The 19968-nt window shown below is 49.9% G+C and overlaps 8 protein-coding genes across 8 annotated transcripts; 6 read left to right on the top strand and 2 right to left on the bottom strand.

Annotated features, from left to right (window-relative positions):
- Window positions 1-447: 447 nt before the first annotated feature.
- Window positions 448-3126, top strand: N7525_000711 (putative regulatory protein Ral2; the record flags this gene model as incomplete). Its single annotated transcript, XM_002562074.2, has 1 exon — window positions 448-3126. One exon carries the CDS (start codon window positions 448-450, stop codon window positions 3124-3126), a length of 2679 nt encoding a protein of 892 aa, XP_002562120.2.
- A 453-nt stretch (window positions 3127-3579) lies between these two features.
- N7525_000710 (uncharacterized protein) lies at window positions 3580-4900 on the bottom strand (the record flags this gene model as incomplete). Its single annotated transcript, XM_061211657.1, has 6 exons — window positions 3580-3632; window positions 3707-3771; window positions 3892-4041; window positions 4097-4569; window positions 4625-4792; window positions 4844-4900. Coding segments are annotated over 6 exons (966 nt in total), but the record flags the coding sequence as incomplete, so codon positions are not given.
- An 853-nt stretch (window positions 4901-5753) lies between these two features.
- Window positions 5754-7673, bottom strand: N7525_000709 (putative GPI-anchored cell surface glycoprotein; the record flags this gene model as incomplete). Its single annotated transcript, XM_002562076.2, has 1 exon — window positions 5754-7673. The coding sequence occupies one exon, from the start codon at window positions 7671-7673 to the stop codon at window positions 5754-5756; it is 1920 nt and encodes a 639-aa protein (XP_002562122.1).
- Window positions 7674-8201: 528 nt separating this feature from the next.
- N7525_000708 (putative oligosaccharyltransferase subunit ribophorin II) lies at window positions 8202-9231 on the top strand (the record flags this gene model as incomplete). Its single annotated transcript, XM_002562077.1, has 4 exons — window positions 8202-8347; window positions 8403-8601; window positions 8655-8939; window positions 8992-9231. 4 exons carry the CDS (start codon window positions 8202-8204, stop codon window positions 9229-9231), a joined length of 870 nt encoding a protein of 289 aa, XP_002562123.1.
- Window positions 9232-10008: 777 nt separating this feature from the next.
- On the top strand, window positions 10009-10733 carry N7525_000707 (uncharacterized protein; the record flags this gene model as incomplete). Its single annotated transcript, XM_002562078.1, has 2 exons — window positions 10009-10261; window positions 10348-10733. 2 exons carry the CDS (start codon window positions 10009-10011, stop codon window positions 10731-10733), a joined length of 639 nt encoding a protein of 212 aa, XP_002562124.1.
- A 1368-nt stretch (window positions 10734-12101) lies between these two features.
- N7525_000706 (FMN-binding negative transcriptional regulator) lies at window positions 12102-12887 on the top strand (the record flags this gene model as incomplete). The annotated part of the gene is made up of 1 exon (XM_002562079.1): window positions 12102-12887. The coding sequence occupies one exon, from the start codon at window positions 12102-12104 to the stop codon at window positions 12885-12887; it is 786 nt and encodes a 261-aa protein (XP_002562125.1).
- A 1415-nt stretch (window positions 12888-14302) lies between these two features.
- N7525_000705 (uncharacterized protein) lies at window positions 14303-17048 on the top strand (the record flags this gene model as incomplete). The annotated part of the gene is made up of 2 exons (XM_002562080.2): window positions 14303-14556; window positions 14636-17048. The coding sequence occupies 2 exons, from the start codon at window positions 14303-14305 to the stop codon at window positions 17046-17048; spliced, it is 2667 nt and encodes an 888-aa protein (XP_002562126.2).
- A 1174-nt stretch (window positions 17049-18222) lies between these two features.
- N7525_000704 (uncharacterized protein) lies at window positions 18223-18951 on the top strand (the record flags this gene model as incomplete). Its single annotated transcript, XM_002562081.1, has 1 exon — window positions 18223-18951. The coding sequence occupies one exon, from the start codon at window positions 18223-18225 to the stop codon at window positions 18949-18951; it is 729 nt and encodes a 242-aa protein (XP_002562127.1).
- Between the last annotated feature and the right edge of the window lie 1017 nt (window positions 18952-19968).

Below are 19968 nucleotides of genomic sequence, written 5' to 3'. Positions count from 1 at the left end.
GACAAGAATTTCCACAAGAGATATTGGATTCAATGATCCTTCTGAAGTAACTAGTAGATTGGAGGGGCCACATGTGTTAAAAGGAGAAAAGCGGTAAACATTTTGTGCCGATCTCCAAACTCCACGGCTGACACTTCGGATCAGGACTGTGCGCTCATCCAAGATACGATCGGCAGTAGTCTGCACAGTCTAGTTTTTGTTCATCAATCTGACCATCGTGGAACCTGGCGTCAGAGTTGCGGCGTCGCGGGGATTCCGGCTCCCCACAATCCACCCTTTCAAGCCGTATCGGACACCATCAACGCCGGGAATATTCTCCGAGAATAACGCATTCGAAATAGAAAAAAGGGATCATCGCATGCGAGCCATACTGGGTGGACTGGAACAGGGGGTCAACTGCCATTCGCACAATTATCTCCGTTGAAAGCGGACAGGAATCCGCCCATCATGATGTCGCGAAGTCAGTCGAGTCTGGGGTATATGGATTCAGGGCGAGAGGATTCTGCGTCGGGAGGCTCCCCGTCCCTAAACCAGCCGTCTACCTCTGGGCCTATCAATCTCTCTGGCCTGGTGTGCAATGTGCGGCGAACGACCGGCAAGGAACCCCGTCCTCTCGTCGGTGCCACTACGACTATACTGGGGGATAAGCTATACGTGTTCGGAGGCCGGATCCTCTCGCGCAGCCGCCCTCAACTCACCTCCGACCTCTACGAATTGGACTTAATTCGGCGACATTGGACCAAAGTCGAACCCGCCGGAGATGTTCCACCTCCGCGGTACTTCCACAGTGTATGTGCTTTAGGGGATAACAAGTTGGTTTGCTATGGAGGCATGTCACCCGCACCGACTACGCCCAAAGACCCCGAAAACCCCGCGGAACCGCAATCGCAGTCACAATCGGAAGTTGTGGTTATGTCGGATATTCACATCTTCGATGTACCATCGCGAGCGTGGACTCGTGTTGCTGCCCATGAATCTCCTCAGGGGCGATATGCACACTGTGCCACGATACTGCCGTCGAGCGCTTGCTTCACATCTGCCAGCGCGCCGTTATCCGCCATCCACAATAACCCCGAATCCTCCACTCATCAGGGTACACTTGGCGTGGATATTGATGGCTTCGGAGGTGCGGAGATGGTAGTGGTTGGAGGCCAGGATAGTTCCAATCACTACATCGAACAAATCAGTGTTTTTAACCTGCGAAGTCTCAAGTGGACCAACACTAGCCCCCTGGGAAGGAGCTGCGGCGCTTATCGCAGTGTCGTAGCTCCTCTGGTGGGCATGGATGTATCCGAAATTGGATCCTCAGCTCCAGATCGCGATCAACACGAGCCGATTCAAGATAGCACTGAATCGCCAGGTTGCCCGATGCTGATATATTCGAACTACAATTTCCTTGATGTAAAGCTGGAGTTGCAGGTGCGCCTGCCGGACGGACGCCTTGTCGAACGACCGATGCAGAGCCAAGCGTCCCCTCCGGGACTGCGTTTCCCAAACGGTGGCATTATCAATGGCCACTTCGTTGTTAGCGGCACGTACCTGACCTCCTCAAAGCAAGAATATGCGCTGTGGGCTCTCGACCTGAAGACCTTGACTTGGGGCCGTATTGATGCTGGAGGATCGGTATTTGGACAGGGCAGCTGGAACCGAGGAGTCCTTTGGCCTCGCCGTAATTCGTTTGTGATCCTTGGACACCGGAAACGAAGCCTTGTCGATGATTACAACCACCGGCGAATCAACTTCTCGCACGTCTGCCTGGTCGAGCTGGAGGCATTCGGGCTCTACAACAATCCTTGCCGCACTTCTCCAACCTCAGGATATAAGTCTTATAGCTCCTCTTCTGTTCCAGCATCCCTGCAGAAGAAGCTAGTGCAGTTGACATCAGGTGGGCGGCCATTGTCTGCCGCATCCGATGAGCTAGGCAAGCTCGCACAATCTTTGCCAGAGATGGCCGACATGGAGTTGCAGGCTGTGGGGGGTGAGCGTATCTCGGTCAATTCCCGCGTATTGACTCGGCGCTGGGGTCCTTACTTTATCCAACTCCTCCGCGAGTCGTCGGAAGGAGGTATTGCGGATGTGGCAACTCTTCGTCCGGCCCAGATACACCCGAGCCGCAACTCGAGTATTACCATCACTCCCTCCATAGGCTCCGATGCGACAACTCTTGTCAATCAGTCCGTGCCTTCAAAATCTCTGCTTGAGAATCTCGAAGCTCCGTCTGCTCACAGCCTCGCCCCTACCTCCCGACCGCGTGTGCTGTACCTCCCCCATACTATTTTGACTCTTCAGGTACTGGTTCAGTACCTCTACACCTCAGCCCTTCCACCTGCAGGCAACTCACTTTGCACACCACAAATTCTCTGTTCGCTTCTACAGCTTGCACGTCCGTACCAGATTGACGGACTATTAGAGGCCACCGTCGAAAGACTCCATCAAGTCCTCGATGGGCGCAACGCCGCAGCTGTATTCAACGCAGCTGCGATGGCTGCCGGGGGTGGTCGCGGTACTGGATTCAATGGTGGACCAGGAGGAACGCTTGAGGCTCTGAACGGAGCTTATACCAGCCACAACGGCACTGCGCCCACAATTGGCGAGAACAGTAATTCCCAACATGGTGCACTCACGTCAGACTCGTCCGACACAGAGCACGGTGGTGCCTCCGCATCAGCCGCAAGCAGCACGGGCGATCTCACCAACTTCGCTCGAGGTATTCCATCTCTCCGCATCGACACCAGTGTCTCCCAGCATTCGCGGCAGCGCAGCGCCCACCGCGACCGCGAAGATTCGATTAGCAACCCAAGCACAGCGACATCCGCGTCCAGTGCCAGTTTCAGCCAGTCCGATTCTGAATGGGTCAGCGGCGATGAAGGCCGCTCACAGTCCCGGTCTACCCATCACCGTCGTGACACGGATGCCGAACTGCGCCGCCCCCAACGTGAGCTCTGGACCGGTGATCTCAGCAGTGTTATCGGTCTCCAGAAGCGTGGCCTGCGTGGTCTCATGGAGGGCCGTCGTATGCGTGAGCGTAGTGCGAAGCCCGCCAGCACTGGCAGTAACTCGATATCCATGCCGCCGTCGGCTGGCTCAGGCGATCAACACGTTCCTTTCCAAGGCGTTGCCAGTTGATGGTTGCCTTATACGATCTCTTCTGCCTTATCACTTCGTTCTTTTTAGATGATCTCTTTCAGATACCGTATTTGGGTTATACATATTTCTTTCTTCTTGCTATTCATCCAGCAGGCTGGCAATGTGGGGAGGATTTAGGGCAGGTATTCCTATATTTGGAATGATGTGGATGTTGTACCTTCTGTTTATGTTTTAGGCTGGGTAGGTTGTTCTCGCCTACACAGCCATGGATATATACTGAGACTCCGGGTGGAGTTTTACGATGAATGCAATGAAACGCATTAAACCTGGCATTTGTGATCCTTTGGTTTCCCTTAAGAGACTGCTCTGGTTAAAGATGAGAAGAGATTCCTTTGGGACTCCTTATGTACAGTTGTAAAGCCTCTCAAACAACATTTCGGTTTAAAATACATAGAATCCCGCTTTAAGAAGAATCAAACAAATACGAGCAGATTAATCCTTCTGCCCCTGATCTCCAAGCCGCTTGGGACTTTTGCCACCATAGACTAAAGGGAAATAGATTAGTATACATGTAGTATCAAACAGAGGGTTGAGATTGCCTGGGCATTAAAGAACTCACGTCGCTCATAAAGAATCCACGATGTGTACATTACAATTGGTAGTCCGACAATAGTCGATGTCCATCTAGAAACACAGAGGATTAGATATATTTCTCATTGTTGCCGTACATCATTCGCCAAACAAAAGCCAAAAGAAAGAAAAAGAAAGCGGAGCTGAGCTGAGGAATGGGGAGATGACACTTACCTCCGTGCAGCAGCCTTATACTCCTTCGTCTTCCGGATATCGTCCACCCCCTTGGGGAGACGAGGAGCGGGTTGTTGGACTGGGCGTGGAGGCCGGGTTTTGGGGTCCACGGATCGGTATCTGTGCTGGTCTTTGAGGGATGACATGATTCTTGACTTCGGTTAGATAGATTTGAGTATAGGGGAAATTGTTAGGGTGTAGTTACATTTTTTGTTGATTTGGAGGGTGTGAATTCTGTGAGGGAAGATTCGGGGAGGTGTTGACGCCTGAGGCATAACTCTCTGTCGGTGATGTTATGGAACCATATGGTTCAATGAACATAAGATATATTGGTTCAATTGTATATCCATTTAGATTGTCAAAGAATATCCTCCATAGTCCCATAGTCTGGCAGCCAAAAAACTTGTCAACGTCGGATTTTCCGTCTTTCCTTAAAGCATATGACCCCGGGCCTTGCTTCAGATCCTCCCATTCGCACATGGATTTCTCAACGACCTTTCCCATTCCCGATGCATAAAGAATCTTCGTTATAACACAATGACAATAGAGTAGGACAGGGCTTGGAAGCGAAATATCTTCTGGTGCAGCGTTCATGAATGTGACCTTATCTGGAATGAGAGGTTCGACGGTGGTTGGTGCTCTTTTAAAAGTAAGGACCTTATACTCGTTTGATCTATCCTAATAGTAAATATTTATTAGTAAAGTCGAACAACCGATTCTTATTATGACTTACTATAACTTCAAATGCAAGTCGGAAGTCACCGAACCAAGTATGTAGGTCTGTGAGAAGTGTCATTCTATTAGACGGGTCATTTATTGTCTCCGCATATATCGTATTTCGCAGAGCAGGAAAGGTTTTATAGAGCAGTGTCCACACATTAACACGATTTATCATCGTTTGCTAGTACATGTTAGTATAAGCCTCCGTACTCTGAATAGGAAGGATACATACGGGGGTTTTCCACCTGGCATATGAATATGGAATGATACGAGCGTTCCAGTTAGCCCGACTGGGATATCATCAGAAAGTCTAGCTTCTTCCCAAAAGTCCATATCCATATACGCGGAGGCGACACAGCGATGGTTGTCGCGCCTCAAAAGAATTTGTGGAAATTCACTCAAACGTTCTTTGTTATTAGTCAAAGTACTGGCCACTCACTGCACTCTGGTGTGCTGATTGGGATCTGTGGAGTTAGACTTAGAACTGTATCGTGTCTCTTTCTTTGACTACCCGGAGAGGTTGATTAGTATACGTTCCTCAAAGAACTTCATAGTAGACTTACGCAGTGCTGCTAGATAGCAGAATACATCCCAGAAATGAAATGCCTTCAAAGTGACTCATCAGAATCTGCCCTGAGAATAAGCCTTCAATGGTGATCACGGCCCCCTGGTGGAAGCCACTCAAGTAGTACATCATATCACAATTATCACCAGTACATATGTATGGAGTGTCTCTACGACCACACAAAGTAAGTCGGATGTAAGCCAATAGTGAGCGGAAAGTAAATCAGATTTGAGACCCCAAACTGAGCGCAATCTGAGCGCAATCTGAGAGAAATATGATGGCTATCCGTGCGACATGTCATGCCAGGTTTACAAGGGCTAGCTTTTACCTACATAGACATGTAGACTACGATGGTAAAGGATTGTGGAATGAAGCAATACTAGAAGACGATGACGAAGTCAACTGAAAAAGTCTCACAATTCACCATGGCGGACTCCATGGTATGCTCCCGCGGTGCTAATCATACATGCTTTGAACGCCCGCTGGTAATCATACAAAAAATAAAAAAAATAAAAATAAAAAAACTTAAAAAAAAGCAAAAACTAAAACAAGAAAAGAAATTGCCCTCACTGGGGCCTCACATGCCCCGGCGACGGCGGCGCTTGTTGGTCGGTGCGGAGGACGGCGCACGTGAGAGGGCGGGGGAGGAAGGGGACTGCACGGCGGGGCCTTTCTTGGAAGCAGAAGCTCCAGCCCCGGAAGCCTCAGTCTTGGGCGCCGGCTTCAAGGTCAACCGGAGCCGCTGCACCTTAGGTTTGTCACCTTCGGTGGCAGCGGGGGCGACGGCGGCAGCCGGGCCCGAAGACTGGACCTGGGTCGCAGTAGTCGGAGGAGAGGTAGGAGAGGTGAGAGAGGTAGGGGAGGGGACAGTGGGAGCAGGCGCGGTCTGACGACGGCGACGCTGTGACTTGCGTGCGCCGGTCTCCGCAGTAGTAGTGGCGGGGGTGGCTGCAGCGGGCTCACCGGTGGCATCTGCGGCTGCGGTCTGACGGCGCTTTCGGGCACGGGGCTTCTTGGTTGCAGGGGCTAGCACAGGGGTCCGAGCCAGAGCCCTGGCCTTTTCCTCCTCCACGTTCTCAGCCACGAACGGGACAGTTGCCTCAACTGGGAGGTTACGGCCTCCCATGAGTGGAGCGAAGCTGTGAGCTGCATCGGCCTCGGCTTGCTGGGTGGTTCTGGCGCGCACCGGGGGGAAAGGAAGACCCTCGTAGCCGTAAGTATGAGACGGATAGTAGGGGTGACATTCCTCGGGAATCAGAGTAACCTCTTCGCCGCTGGAGTTGACGTAGCCAGTCTGAATCCAGCCGTCGCTGCCGACTTTGGTGTCAGATTGCTTTTTATAGCTCAAAATGCTTGAGCGGTCGGTGATGCCGTTGGTGATTTCGTTGGTGGCTCCATTGGTGATTGCGGCGGGAGGAGTAGCAGGCATAGGAGCAGTGGGTGTGGAAGAAGAAGGAGAACAAGCAATAACAGGCGCCGGGACATCTTGGTCCATCATATCAACATCCATATCAACATCAGTCGGCGTGGTGGCCATGGTGGCGGGCATGTCGACCCCATATTTCTCTTCGTCTTGGCGACGGAAGTATTCGCTTCGCTGCTGTTCCAAGAACACGGGGAAATCGAAAGGAATAGTAAAGTCAGGGCTTAGGGCCTGCATAGACAAATCATACAGCTTCTGGCCAGCCACCTTTGCATCAATATCGAAACCGATCAAAACAGCAGTCTTCTGCATGTTCAAGTTACTCATTCTCTTTGACTTTCTGGTTTTCCTCATTGGTTGCTTCGAAACGTTGTTCTTTGCAACCTTTGTTGCCACAGAGGGAGCAGGGGCAGCAGTGGTGGCAGGAGGAGTTTCCACGGTCGGGGTAGACACTGTCGTATTCTTGCGGCGAGATTTTTTCTTAGTCGATTCAAAAGATTCAAGGGCCCTCATGGTGGGCTTGCGAACACGAGATGAGTTCCGCATGTCGGAGGCACTGGTAGGGCTCGAGGGACCTTCAGCTGTTCCTTCGGACTCGAAACTGCCCATGTACTGGTCAAACGTCCAGCTGCCGGTGCCAGTGCTCTCTGGAAAGTCGATGTCTGATACTTCTTTCTTGGGTGTTTCAAGTGCAGCTGTCCTTCTTGTCCGTCGACTGCCCTGGTTGGTGGCCGGGGCTTCTAGGGCTGGAGTGTAAACGGTTGAAAGACGTGACGGACGAGACTGGAACGCTCGCCGACGTGAAGATGGTGTTTCAGGGGAAGTTCCACGTGAACTTGTACTTGAGACAGATGGATTACTTGGGACAGGTGGATTTGGAGTGTAAAAACGAATGTTGATAGGACTGTCTTTGGGAGAGGAGGATGTATGGTTCAACGTTTTGGCAGGCTGGACGTTCTCATTTGTACTTTTTGACGGGGGTGGTACTCGGGGCGAGCGCCGAGAAGGTGTCAATGTAGGCGCTTTACTGATGCGCGCAGGCATCGACTTACGCTGGCCCTTCTTGGGAGGCATCGTGAATTAAAGCTAAATGGCCCGGAATTTGTCAGTATAATCTATTCATGCAAATACAACGGGCGGTAAATAGAGCAACTGAACGGTATAATGAAAGACTAGATAATACCCCCAATAACAGGCAACTAGGTTGTTGGAATAAGAATATATGGGGGTCATAAGGTGAAGAGCAGGGTCGACGTCAGAAGACCGCAGTGCACGGAAGGGGAGGTGTTGGGAATTAGGGCCCGACGTATAGGCGCAGCACTCACGGAATCAGAGGTACAACCATCCGCAGTTATTTTCTAAGGGATTCATAAATAAGCTCGTAAGGACTAGGTGGACGTTTGGAGTTGTATTGTGGCAGACAAGGCGAAATGAAGTGATGGAAGATGTTGAGGTCAAGCAGAAAAGAAATTAGGGCTACGGTTGATCGGCGCTTATCGGCTTCACTTGTCCGCCTTATTCTGCAACTCCCCCATCCTCCATCTCTCCGAGCTCTCTACAACTGTTCTCTGTTTCTGTTTTCTTTTAGTTATTTTTTTCACAATGCATCTGTGGCAGGCCACCGTTCCATTCTGCCTGTTGGCAGCGGCTGCTTTGCCTGGCGCCGCTGCCACAGCTTGGGGCTTTACTGATGCCACCGTGGCCGTTCAACCAAAAGGTGCCGGTGTCAATGGAGGTTTCAAGGAACAGTATGCATTTCCACTCAAAAAGAGGTACTTGGAACTAATTGATGTATTCAAATAGACTTGCTGCTTCCAAGCCCCTCTCCAAGCCCATCTCCCTTTTCGGTGCCGATACCCTACGCGTCACCTTGACAGCTCAGGAAGACAGCTCTCCAAAGCGGCCAGACCAGGCTTTCCTTTTGCTCAAGGATGCCCAGACTGGCTTGGATATTTCCTACCCTTTTAATGTCAAGGATAATGGCAAGTCAAGAGTCGAATTGGTATGCAAGCACTGAAAACGACATTCGCGGCGCCGCTAACGCATCCCCTCCAGAGCCAGAAAGACCTGCCGATTCAATTCCTTTCCCTGTCCGGACCAGTTGATGCGCATATTGTCATTGGCGGATTCGGAAGCTCTGATGCCTATGACAACTCTGTATTCAAGCTGTCGATTGACCGCAACCCCGAAGAGGCCGTGCCGACCGTCGAAACTGAGCGATATGGCAAGAAGCCCGAGATCCACCATATCTTCAAGGATTCTGCGTCCAGCCCGCCGATTGTCATCACCTTGGCATTTGTCGCCATGGTCGGCGCTGCTATTCCCGCTCTTGCTGGCTTGGTAAGTCAATTTCGTTACTGTGCCGACCACGTTACTTATAGATCGTCTCTAGTGGCTCTTCCTCGGCGCCAACATCAACCACCTACCCTCCGCATTCAAGTCCGCCCCTCTCTCACATGCTACCTTCCTCGGGTCGTTGATCGCTTTTGAGGGGATCTTCTTCCTCTACTATACCTCGTGGAACTTGTTCCAGATCCTCCCGGCAATGGCTGTTGTCGGTGCGATCGCATTTGTCAGTGGTAGCCGTGCGCTTGGCGAAGTGCAAGGTCGGCGCCTTGCTGGTCTCCGGTAAAATCCCGGAACATACGTAAATTTATCTGCCGTGGTCCTGGCTGCCCACTCACGGTGCTCCCAAACTGCCGTGTGGTCTTAGGTCCCGGTGGTATTGTATCTTAGCTGCAATGGTACCCAGTATGTGTTTTGCAAAATAACAGCTTCTCCGCTGAAATTCCACGAAAGTCTTCCTGATCTTCAAACGCGATCACCTCCCTACAAATTGTCTATTACTTGTTGGCTTGGAGCTCCCAGATACGCAGCCGCGCCAACCTACGCTCATCGTCGATACCATTTGAGTCTACCTGGCATTTTTAGATATATTGGACTAGCATGTGCCGCTCTACTTTGGATACTCCCAAGAAAGCTGTTTGTTGCTATTTACTTCTTGACGTCACAACGTAGGGCAGGTTTTAGCGGGACGAACTAGATAGCTTACCGCTTTCTTTACCGCCTACTGATTAGTTATAATTATATGCAATCCTGCCTCAGGGATCTGTCCAGTATATGCAAAGGGCCAGTATATGCAAAGAGGGCTCACTAGTTATATAGTACCTGGAGGATTCTTACAGCCTTTAGTTATTTTGATATGTTACAAAAGGATTACTTAGTATCGCTCGTATAGGTGGGTTTATAGATGAGTCGAGAAATCATGCTTGACTGTTCTGCTGGCAAAAGACCGAACTGGACGTCCAGGCCGTAGTGCCAAGGCGACTTCGGGACCTCCGCTCAAAGCTCCGCAAAAAGCTGCGGCACCTTACACCATCACTTCCGATTTCATAACTCATCATTCTCAATGGGTTCCGCTGCTTCAAAACCTGCCAAGTCAGCGGCTGGTGCAGCCGCACGGCGCCAATACCCTAAGCAGCCGGCTCCTCCACCGAGGGGTCCGCGCAAAGCTCCGAACGAAACCAAAGCAGCGTCTGCACCTACGCCTACTCCCGCACCCAAGCCCAAGGCTGGTCCCCCGCCTTCTCAAACACCTTCACCTCCCTCTCAGGGTCCAACATACCACTCCAAGGAGAAAGCATCCGGGGTGAAGTCTGATGGTATGTACTCGCCAGGGATTATTTCAAGTCTTTTCCATGCAACAAATCCAAGACCAGCAAAGAAACACTAACTAATGACTATATAGCCATTGACATGGACGGCCGGGATCCCGACTTCGCCGCCTCCCTCCGGTCAATAGGGCCCGTCAATCCATCGCCTACATTCTCAAACTCAAGCACCTTCAACCGCCCCGGCTCAATGCAAACTGTCTTTCCACAAGCCTCCAACCCGGCACTACTAGTCGTCACTGCTCGACAGCGTCTCACAGAGGCTGCGGACAAAGAAGCTGAGCACTTCGGTCGTGCGGGTCACCCGGGGAGATCGTTCCTAGATGCCCTGACTATTCAGCAGGTGTTGACGATGCGGGATAAGCAGGGTATGCGTCGTGGAGATATTGAACGGTTCCTCGGGTTGAAGAAGGGGGTCTTGGAGCGGTTAGGGAAGGATGAGATTGTGTCGCGTATTACATGATCTTCGTCCTGCAGGTGAGCTCTTTGTTGTTTAGCGGTTCTCCCCCCAAAATATCATTCGGTGTCTTTGGTGCATTTTGGATTATTCGTTGGTGTCATTTTTCCCGGTCTTATGCACACTTTGTATCGTATCTTGGTTCAATTATCCCTACTCATGATAATATCAGATTCTTTAGTTAGAGTCGTTAAAATTTCTCCTTTGGCCTATTTAGTAGAAGACGGGTATCTAGGTAGGAGTCATCCCGCGACCCATTAAATGCTTGTCAAACAATTGCCAGGCAGATTCTCGGATGTTAGACCACAGCGCTTATAATTGACCATAAGTCCATCGGCTGCCGAAAGTCCCTATCTCAGGCGCCAGTCTAAGCCAGGAAGGAAATGCCAAGGGTACCATCACCACCCGTCATTGCCTAATTCGATCTCCCTAAGATGCGAGGCTCCTCTGGTGTTGACGGAAAGGTGATCACCCAGGTGAAGTCTCCTGGGTACTGCTGCTAGTTGGCTTTGCGGAAGGAGTCGCCACCAGGTGTTGTTTCTAGTCAACTTCACGGTCATCGTCAATCTTTTAGACAAAAACGAGCTGAACAATCACGACCGGTGCCCAACATAGACAAATAGCATGTGGCTATAGATCATTCCAACAACAAGTTAGCTTGGACAAACTCTTAACTTCCTCACAGAATGAGCTTGTCAAATCTCATAGTCTAGAACTCAGCTTCCTCGACTCTTAAGTCCCTCATATTGCACCATGCCTCTCGACGTTTCTGTGTCCATCTCTCCATAAATCCGCTTGAAATAGATGAGCGCGAAATGCTCGTGGGCCTCAAAATTGCGATCGCCTGGAGCCTGTCAAATGCCAACATGACATCCCGGTCTTTGGCAAATATGGGAGAACATCTGTATGCTGCTGCTTGAGTCGTGACTGGCGACGCTTCTGATACGTCTGGTCGTGGCTGATTGCGGGGTTAACTTGGCGCACTAAACTGCGCAGTTGACTTTGTTGTGCTCATTATGAAATTAGCTCGTAAATAGAATGTGTTCCAATGTTGCGACTATAGATCGAAATTACCTAGGTATGTCTACAACTGACCGAAACGGTAAAGATTTTGAGTTTGGAACCTTAAGTCGAGAGAAGTGGGTCTAGGTGTGCAATTTCGGCGCCGACCACCAATCACACAGCACAAAGACATGATGACAGCCCTGCCCTGGTGGAGGATGAAGCGGGATGCGATCTAAATCACGCCCTATGCTATGACAGATAGATGGGCCCCCCATACTTATAATGCCCTCGCTTCTCTTTTGTACGTACTCTGATAATGATTGAACATATTTCCCTCCTAGCCCTCTCTCCTTGAAAGTCACAGCTACAATGTATCTCCGCGCCGTCCACGCCGAGGGACAACTCCCAGTCCTCCAGCAGTTCATCCGTGACAACCCACTTGGCATCCTGACAACAGCAATCAAATCCCCAATCTATCCATTCATCCAATCAAGCCACATCCCCTTCGTCCTCGACGTACCTTCCTCGACCGAGAGCAATGACACAATCCCGCCCGGCATCCTGCGCGGCCACATGGCCAAGCAGAACCCACAAGCCAAAGCACTTATGGAAGCCCTCGCCGAGCAAAACGCAGCAGGGAATAACAAGCTCGAGCTCACGGATGAAGTCCTTATCCTCTTCAACGGCCCGCACCACCACTATGTGACACCCAAATTCTACACAGAAACCAAACCGGCATCCGGTAAGGTTGTTCCGACATGGAACTACTCTGCTGTGCAGGCGTATGGCAAGATCAGTGTGTACTGCAATTCCAAGGCGGAGGAAACGGGTGCATTCTTGCAGAAACAGATTCAAGATCTGTCGCAGCAGTCTGAGACAGGCATTATGGGGTATACTGGGGGTGATAAGAAGAGCGCGTGGAATGTCTCAGATGCGCCGGTCAATTATGTCGAGCTTTTGAAGAAGAATATTATTGGCATTGAGATTCGGGTTGAGCGGTTGCAGGGGAAGTTTAAGATGAGTCAGGAGATGGGCGAGGGGGATCGGGAGGGGGTTGTGCAGGGGTTTGAGGAGTTGGGGACGGAGGTTGGGAAGGGCATCGCTGATTGTGTTAGGGAGCGTGCTGCCTTGAAGGATCAGCAGAAGTCGGCGTAATTGGATTTATGAGAGAAGATCTGTATATACTCTGGTTGCCGTTGCACATACATCCGACGTGATGACGATTATGAGGGATTGAGAATGCATGGATGATATAGAACGTTACGGAAATGTGTATTTCACGAAACATGCATAGATGGTATAGAACCTTTCCAGAAATGTTGTCGAAGTTCTTTACCCGCCCTTTGTAGACTAGCACGGTTTTGGGTCCTGTAGGTAGATACGTTTCACTTTTAGCTCTTTAATATCTTTACCTGGGTATCCCACCTGGTCTTAGCGTCTAAACACGCTGTATTTGATTCAGAAGGTGGGCCAGGTGTCACTAATCAATACAATGTAGTACTCGGATTCTGCAAGCCGAATGAGGAGATCACACATGTCAAGAACGACATTCGAGTCGCCATATTAAAGATACAGGTGTGACGTACAGGTCTCCTGCAAGTCTCCAAGCAGTCCCCTGCAAGGTCTACCGCCAAGCATATTTAGGCAAAGGCCTGTGCACTTCTTCAACCACACCCCTGGACTATTCTGGCAAACTGTATATTGGGCGCATGAATATTGTAGATGTATTGCGACAACGTCAACACTTAGATCTCAGAGACACGGGATCTCCGAGATCCAAAGGATCATCCTGTACAATAATAGAAGGGGCGATGTACATCAGTGGAAGTGGGGGCGAAACGGGAAACCGGCGCAAATCCGAACATTTTCCCCGGATTTTATGCACAATTGCTCAGGTAAACATGGCTTTTTTCATAAGAGAGTAACATCGGAAGCTTATAACCTTCCGAGACCGAAACGAACTATGTGTGAGATGGTCCATGGTTCGATTCAATTGGACCCAATTTAGGGAATATGTTATTGTATTGTATTGTACTGTATTATTCTCTCGGTTTCACCCAAGGGGCCAATCACTTTGGGATAGCTCGATGCAGGGTCCACTGAGTGGGCTGCACAAACTTGGACAAACATGGGCATAATAACCCTTACTGCCTCGATGTCTCTCATCAGGCCCATTCAGGCCCACTTGGGCAATTCGCGATAGTATTAGCGCATGAGATGATGATATTTTAATAAGGGAAAAGTGGTTCTGGCGACGTAATATAGAAAAAATATAGAATAACACAGAATAACAGAAGGGAAACCAAGCATGTGGAGTACTTTAGAGCCTCTTAGTTTAGTCGCGTGCACAATTTCCCATCGCCTAATTGGTCTTGTTCTGCTATTTCGTGATATCTAAGAATAACCCTTGGACCCTTTTCTATCTTCCCTTTCCTCCCATCTCTTCTCTCTTGTGTCAAGTTGTTGCCTTGTCTCTCGTTTACCATTTCGACATTCCTCAATTCCAACCTCCAACCTCCGCCTCCCTTGCCAACTGCGCGATTCCACTGCACAAATGAAATGATTCCAACATGTCCATATTCGCCCTCTTACCACCTTTGCCGCCGTTCCTTTTCTCTACACTCGTCGTGAGTGGCCTCGCCTCCAAGGCATTGCATATAGCGCTACATATCCGATCATTACCGTTCCTCTACTTTGTCCTCTATTCACCCACTCTTATTCTACGAGATGTGTTGGTTATCATATTTGTGCGGGTCTTGTTACGGTTCCATGCGCCAGATAGTCGATGGCAATGGCTCTCGACTGGGTTGGGAGGGGCACTGTCGTATGTTTACCCCGAATACCGAATACAGACATGGAGGACAAGGAGAAATTTGCGCAACATAAACTAACGCTATTACTAGCTTGATCACATGGGGTGCTTCCTCCATCCAGTTCGGATTCTTTATGCAGACCGGTGCCGAGGTCGCCTGGGCAGCTGGCGGTAGCTTCCTGAGTGATCCGGCGGCCATGAAAATTCTTCTCAGCGGTATATCGACTGTATCCGCTGCTGCCACCGTCCTCGGACTGATTGCGTGGTTGCTTCATTCACATTTGTACAACATCACTGGTCTTGGGTTGCAGGCAATCCGAGACCTGTGCGTAGGGGGATACAAAGCCCGTTATACATTGATATCCGCCCCCAGCAAATCCTGCATGGCCTCGATAGATCTCAGGACCTTCCGTCGCGTTATTCCCGCAGTTGCCATCTGCGTGTCGCTCATTTTCTTGGAACTAACTAGACCCGCTATACCATACGACCATCTATCCGGCGCTCTGCCGCTGACACTGCTCGATGCATTTCAGAAAAAGACGGCGACGGTGGAGGGATGCCGCGAGCCCGCCCGGCCATTCCCCTTGTCAGTCACGGATGATAATGGGGTCTCCCGTCCTCAGTTCCAACCGGATTCGTCGCTTGTGGAACAATGGTCACGAGCTACATGGCTCCCTGAAAACCCACCCCCAGGATTCAGCCGCTGGGATCTAAGCCCGAGTGATCGCGCAGAGAAGGACAATCATTACTCTTTTGTTTGTCCCGGTGACGAGGGCGCATTCTACAATCCAAAGAATGACCCGCTAATGATCACGAATCTGGGCGGTGAAATTTATGAGCCCCTACAAAAGGCTTTCAAAGAGCACTCCATTGAGGTCAACCATGTAGTGCTATTAACGCTGGAAAGCGGCCGCAAGGAACTTTTCCCCACACAGCAAGGCACCCCCTTGTTCGATGGTCTTCTCGCGTCTCATAAGAAGGAGAACATTGACGAGGCAATCGATCGTCTGGTCAACATGACCCCGGTCGCTCAACAGTTGACCGGTGAGTACGCAACCGATAGCAAGGGGAACAAGCTCGACTTGAGTTACTCTCCGTGGCAGACCCCGCCACAAGAAGGTATGGGTGGACTGAATGTCCGTGGTGCCGTGACGGGTAGCTCCTTGACGTTAAAGAGTATCTTGGGGAGTCACTGTGGTGTGAACCCTTTGCCGGTGGATCTTCTGGAGGAGTCTATGCTCGAAATTTATCAGCCGTGTCTGCCACAGATTTTCGATCTGTTCAATCAAGGCAAGTCGGAATCCGGGAAGCTCCCCCAGAACTTTTCTTCTGAGAGCAAATCCGCGGCTCTGCAGAACCCCTGGAAGTCTGTATTCATGCAGTCAATTACCGATGACTATGACCGCCAGGATGTGCTGAACAAAAACATGGGCTTTAAGCACAAGGTCGCCAAGAGCAATCTGGAATCCCCCCACGCGAAACACAAAGCTCAGGGCGAAGAGATCAACTACTTCGGATATGCGGAAAATGAGATCCGACCCTACCTGTTGGACCTCTTCGAGGAGGCTGCAAACAACAAGACCCGCATGTTCCTTTCACATGTCACTAGCACAACCCACCATCCCTGGAGTACGCCAGATGACTTCGAGAGAGAACCATATATGAGCGACCAGGGAAACATCAACCACGATCTGATGAACAACTACCTGAACGCCGCCCGGTTCGTCGATATCTGGCTGGGCGAGATCCTAAACATGCTAGACCAAACAGGTATTGCCAACGAGACTCTAGTCGTTGTCGTCGGAGACCATGGCCAAGCCTTCGGCGAAGATAATAAGGACATGACTGGCACGTATGAGAATGGCCACATTAGCAACTTCCGCGTGCCTTTGGTTTTCCACCACCCGCACATGCCTCGAGTGGACATCACCGCCAACGCAACTGCCCTCACCATCGTCCCCACCATCCTGGATCTTCTCGTGCAGTCCAACTCCCTGGATGAGCATGACTCCGAGATCGCCTCTTCCCTCCTCCCAGAGTATCAAGGCCAGTCTCTCCTACGTCCTTTCCTTTCTTCTATGGAGGAACCACCTCACCGCCGTGACCACCACCATCACCATCACCGTCCCCCGCCAGATGAGCAGCCAGAGCACGAGCAAGACACTCAGCTCGAAGCCCGGTCCCACCCAGAGAACCCAGCCAAGCGTATCGTTTGGAACATGGGATTGATCAACGCTGGTGGCTCGATGCTGTCCGTCATGGCAGCCGATGTTCCCTACCGTCTCATCCTTCCCTTGAAAGATGGCTTCGAGTACACATTCACCCACCTCGGCGAGGACCCCGGTGAAACCCACCTCACCAAGGCATGGACTCTTAAGGCACTTCTCGAAGAGGTTAAGCCTAAATTTGGCAAAGAGTCCGCTGACTGGCTCGAAGATGCTGAGCTAGTTGGCAAGTGGTGGGTGAGTGAACAAAAACGCATTTGGGGTTACCGTGAAGCCTAGTCTTATGCTAGCTCCGCGAACCACCAAAGCGTACCAAAACAAAAATCTAAGATAAAGCGGACTTTGGGTGGTTGTTCTGATTACTCTGCATTGCATTGCATCTCCCTTTTCTTCGGGCTCTGTGCCCCTTTTGCATCTCATGATATCTCCTACATTTGTCTTGGGACCGGCGTTAACATGGAACTATTTGGATTTCGCCTATTTATGCGTGAATATTTGAGCTTCCTCATTTCCTTGCAGATATTTCCCCCACTGTGGCTGGACAGCCCTTTTTCTTTTATACTTCTCACGTGAAACTGCATAGGATAGAATACCTCGTGTTTCTCTTCTTCTTTTCTCCAGGTTTATTTCTTGATGTTACTCACGCCTGGGTTTCGGTGTACTTGTATGGAAACGGAAGAGAACAAAACATTGTACATAGAACCGAAGGACCCTTCGGTATTTTGGGGCGGCCATCTTGTTCATGCGCAATAGGGTGCATTGGATGGTTGAGCATTAGCCAGATATTTTACCTCATGTATAATCTAATCAATTGGACTTCATTCCAGTTTTCCTGGGACGGTGCTATAAGGCTGATCTTAGGAATGAATACAAAGACCAGATCGATCATTGGTGCCGCTGGGTCTGATGTTCTGGTTTGCTTTCTCCACTTGATCACGATCATCGCGATCATCATCGCGGTCTACCTTGAACGGATGCAAATGCCTATCCTTAACATCGGCTTAACATACGGATCGACAGGCCCCGCTTGATCCACTGAGTTAATCTTGGGTACCACATACAATATTCACATGGCATCATATAGAGGCTTGGCGACATCTAACTCAGGGAATGATCCTGGAATGCTAAGTTAAGCTTGTTTTCAATCTAACGTTTCCCAGGTTTAGATAATGTTAATTTAACTGCGTACCATAAATTGTACCTGTGTAGGCGATTTCCTCTGCTCACTGAGTAGAACCGAGCATACCTATTTATAGAATCGCATAAATAGTATCTTGACCCCAATTCATTATTTGGCAGGGGTTGAATCTGGAATCTGCCCATCCTAGCGAGGTCTGCAAGCCAGTGATACCTCATCCTGACACGTGACCCTAATTATCCCTTAGTTTTATTTTGGCCAACCATACTCTCTCCCCTTGGAATATTCCGCCAAAACCAGCAATTTCTCCTACGGATGGATTCATCACCCAGCTTTAGCCGAGCCAATTCCTTCATTGCGGCTGGTACAGTCTCGATAGTCTACGCCGCTGACCACAATAATGTCATCAAAATCCGTCCCACATCAGGGGAATTCGAACAACAAGCTTACGAGATTGAAATTCGCTCTTATAAACGACTTGGGCACCATAAACGTATCGCATCCTGCGAGGTGACCGAGGAAGGTCTCATACTAGAACGTGGAACTTGTCTTCGCGGCATGCTCCAGAGTGTGTCTGCCATTCCGTGGGCTATGAAGCTTCAGTGGGCGCTAGAAGCTGCGGAAGGTCTCGCGTATATCCATAGCAAGGGGATTATCCATGCAGACGTTGGCTGTCACAATATGATCGTGGATAATGCTAAGCACGTCAAGTTTATTGACTTTGCTGGCTCCGGTATCGACGGTGAAGACCCCTTAGTCTGCTATGAATGGTGTAGCTTTAAGCCTGGCCTTGTAATTGGCATATACTCAGATATATTTGCCTTTGGGTCAATGCTGTTCGAGCTTGAAACAGGTTGCGTTCCCTACCATGAGCTAGAAAGATCCCTGGATATGGGAAAGCTAGTGGCGGTTGTTGAGAGATTGTTCTCACAGTATAAGTTTCCACCTGTGGATACTCTGGCATTCGCGTCCGTCATTTCTGGTTGCTGGAATGGCAAATATAGCTCACTTGATGAAGTCGGTCGAGATATTGCATTGCTATGAGAATTGTTAGAGAATCCCCCTTGGTTGGGATGATTCTTTATGTCATGCAGACTGAGCCTTTGCTGAAAGTTTGCTTGTCCTTTGTTAGTGCAGGTCTTTATAAAAGCCTGCTTTGCTAGTTTCTATAGCAAGACTTTCTTCCTCCTTTATCTCCCTGGTAGCATATAGCCTCAAGAAGAATTGGATTGTTCGGGCACAGGGTTGAATGAATTGGGCGATATCGGGTGCTGACTGAAGCTATTTTATGTTTAAGCTGATTTCGTAAAACATGCTATTGATTAGTAAATACAACTGAACCTTGGAAGATTTGTCCGTCTCGAACTGTTGAATTTGACGGTGATACCGCCATCTGCGCCAGCATAGCACTTAGGGAAGAAAAGGTCGACTTCAGCAAGTCTGTATCAAACCCCCAGATTAGCAAGGGCCATTTCTTCGTTAAAGGGGAGCGTGGAGTGACTGGTGGTTCAGATGATTCATCAACCAAGTTGTTGAGGGCTACGATACTAGGGATACACTAGTGAATACCAGCATGGGGAAAATCGGGAAGAAGAAAGGTGATAATGAATCTATGGAAAGGAGGCTGTATATGAAGCTTCCATAAACAAAGAGGATGGCAAACTATGAGAGCCTCAGTCCGCATACGAAGACATAAAAGACATCCTATAGTTATGTGTCAATACACCAGACTAAGCATCGAAAATGGGATCACAAAACTGTCACATGATTATCTTAGGCACCAAGTCGGACTCTGAGCGCCAGAATAAAAGCGGCGGCCAAGATAGGAAAGTCCCACCCAGCAGAGGAAAACACTACGTAGCGGTACATAGGTCGGAAGGCAGAGAATAGCCACCATAGTCCTCATGCTTATCCTCGCGGTCAAAAAGATAGGGTCCGGCGGCGATTAAGAAACTCCGACAGATGAGAAGATTATTCTTTCTTATCCAACCCCTTTTTCACCGACATAGAGTGCATATCCCACGAGCAGTTGGTGTGGGTTGGGGAACCACCGAGCCACTC

The sequence above is a fragment of the Penicillium rubens genome (genome assembly GCF_028828025.1).
Source record: "Penicillium rubens strain IBT 27055 chromosome Unknown utg000001l_segment0_segment0, whole genome shotgun sequence".
Taxonomy (NCBI): Eukaryota; Fungi; Ascomycota; class Eurotiomycetes; order Eurotiales; family Aspergillaceae; genus Penicillium; species Penicillium rubens.
The sequence above is the reverse complement of the archived record's forward strand: the minus strand, read 5'-3'. Positions and strand labels throughout refer to the sequence as shown.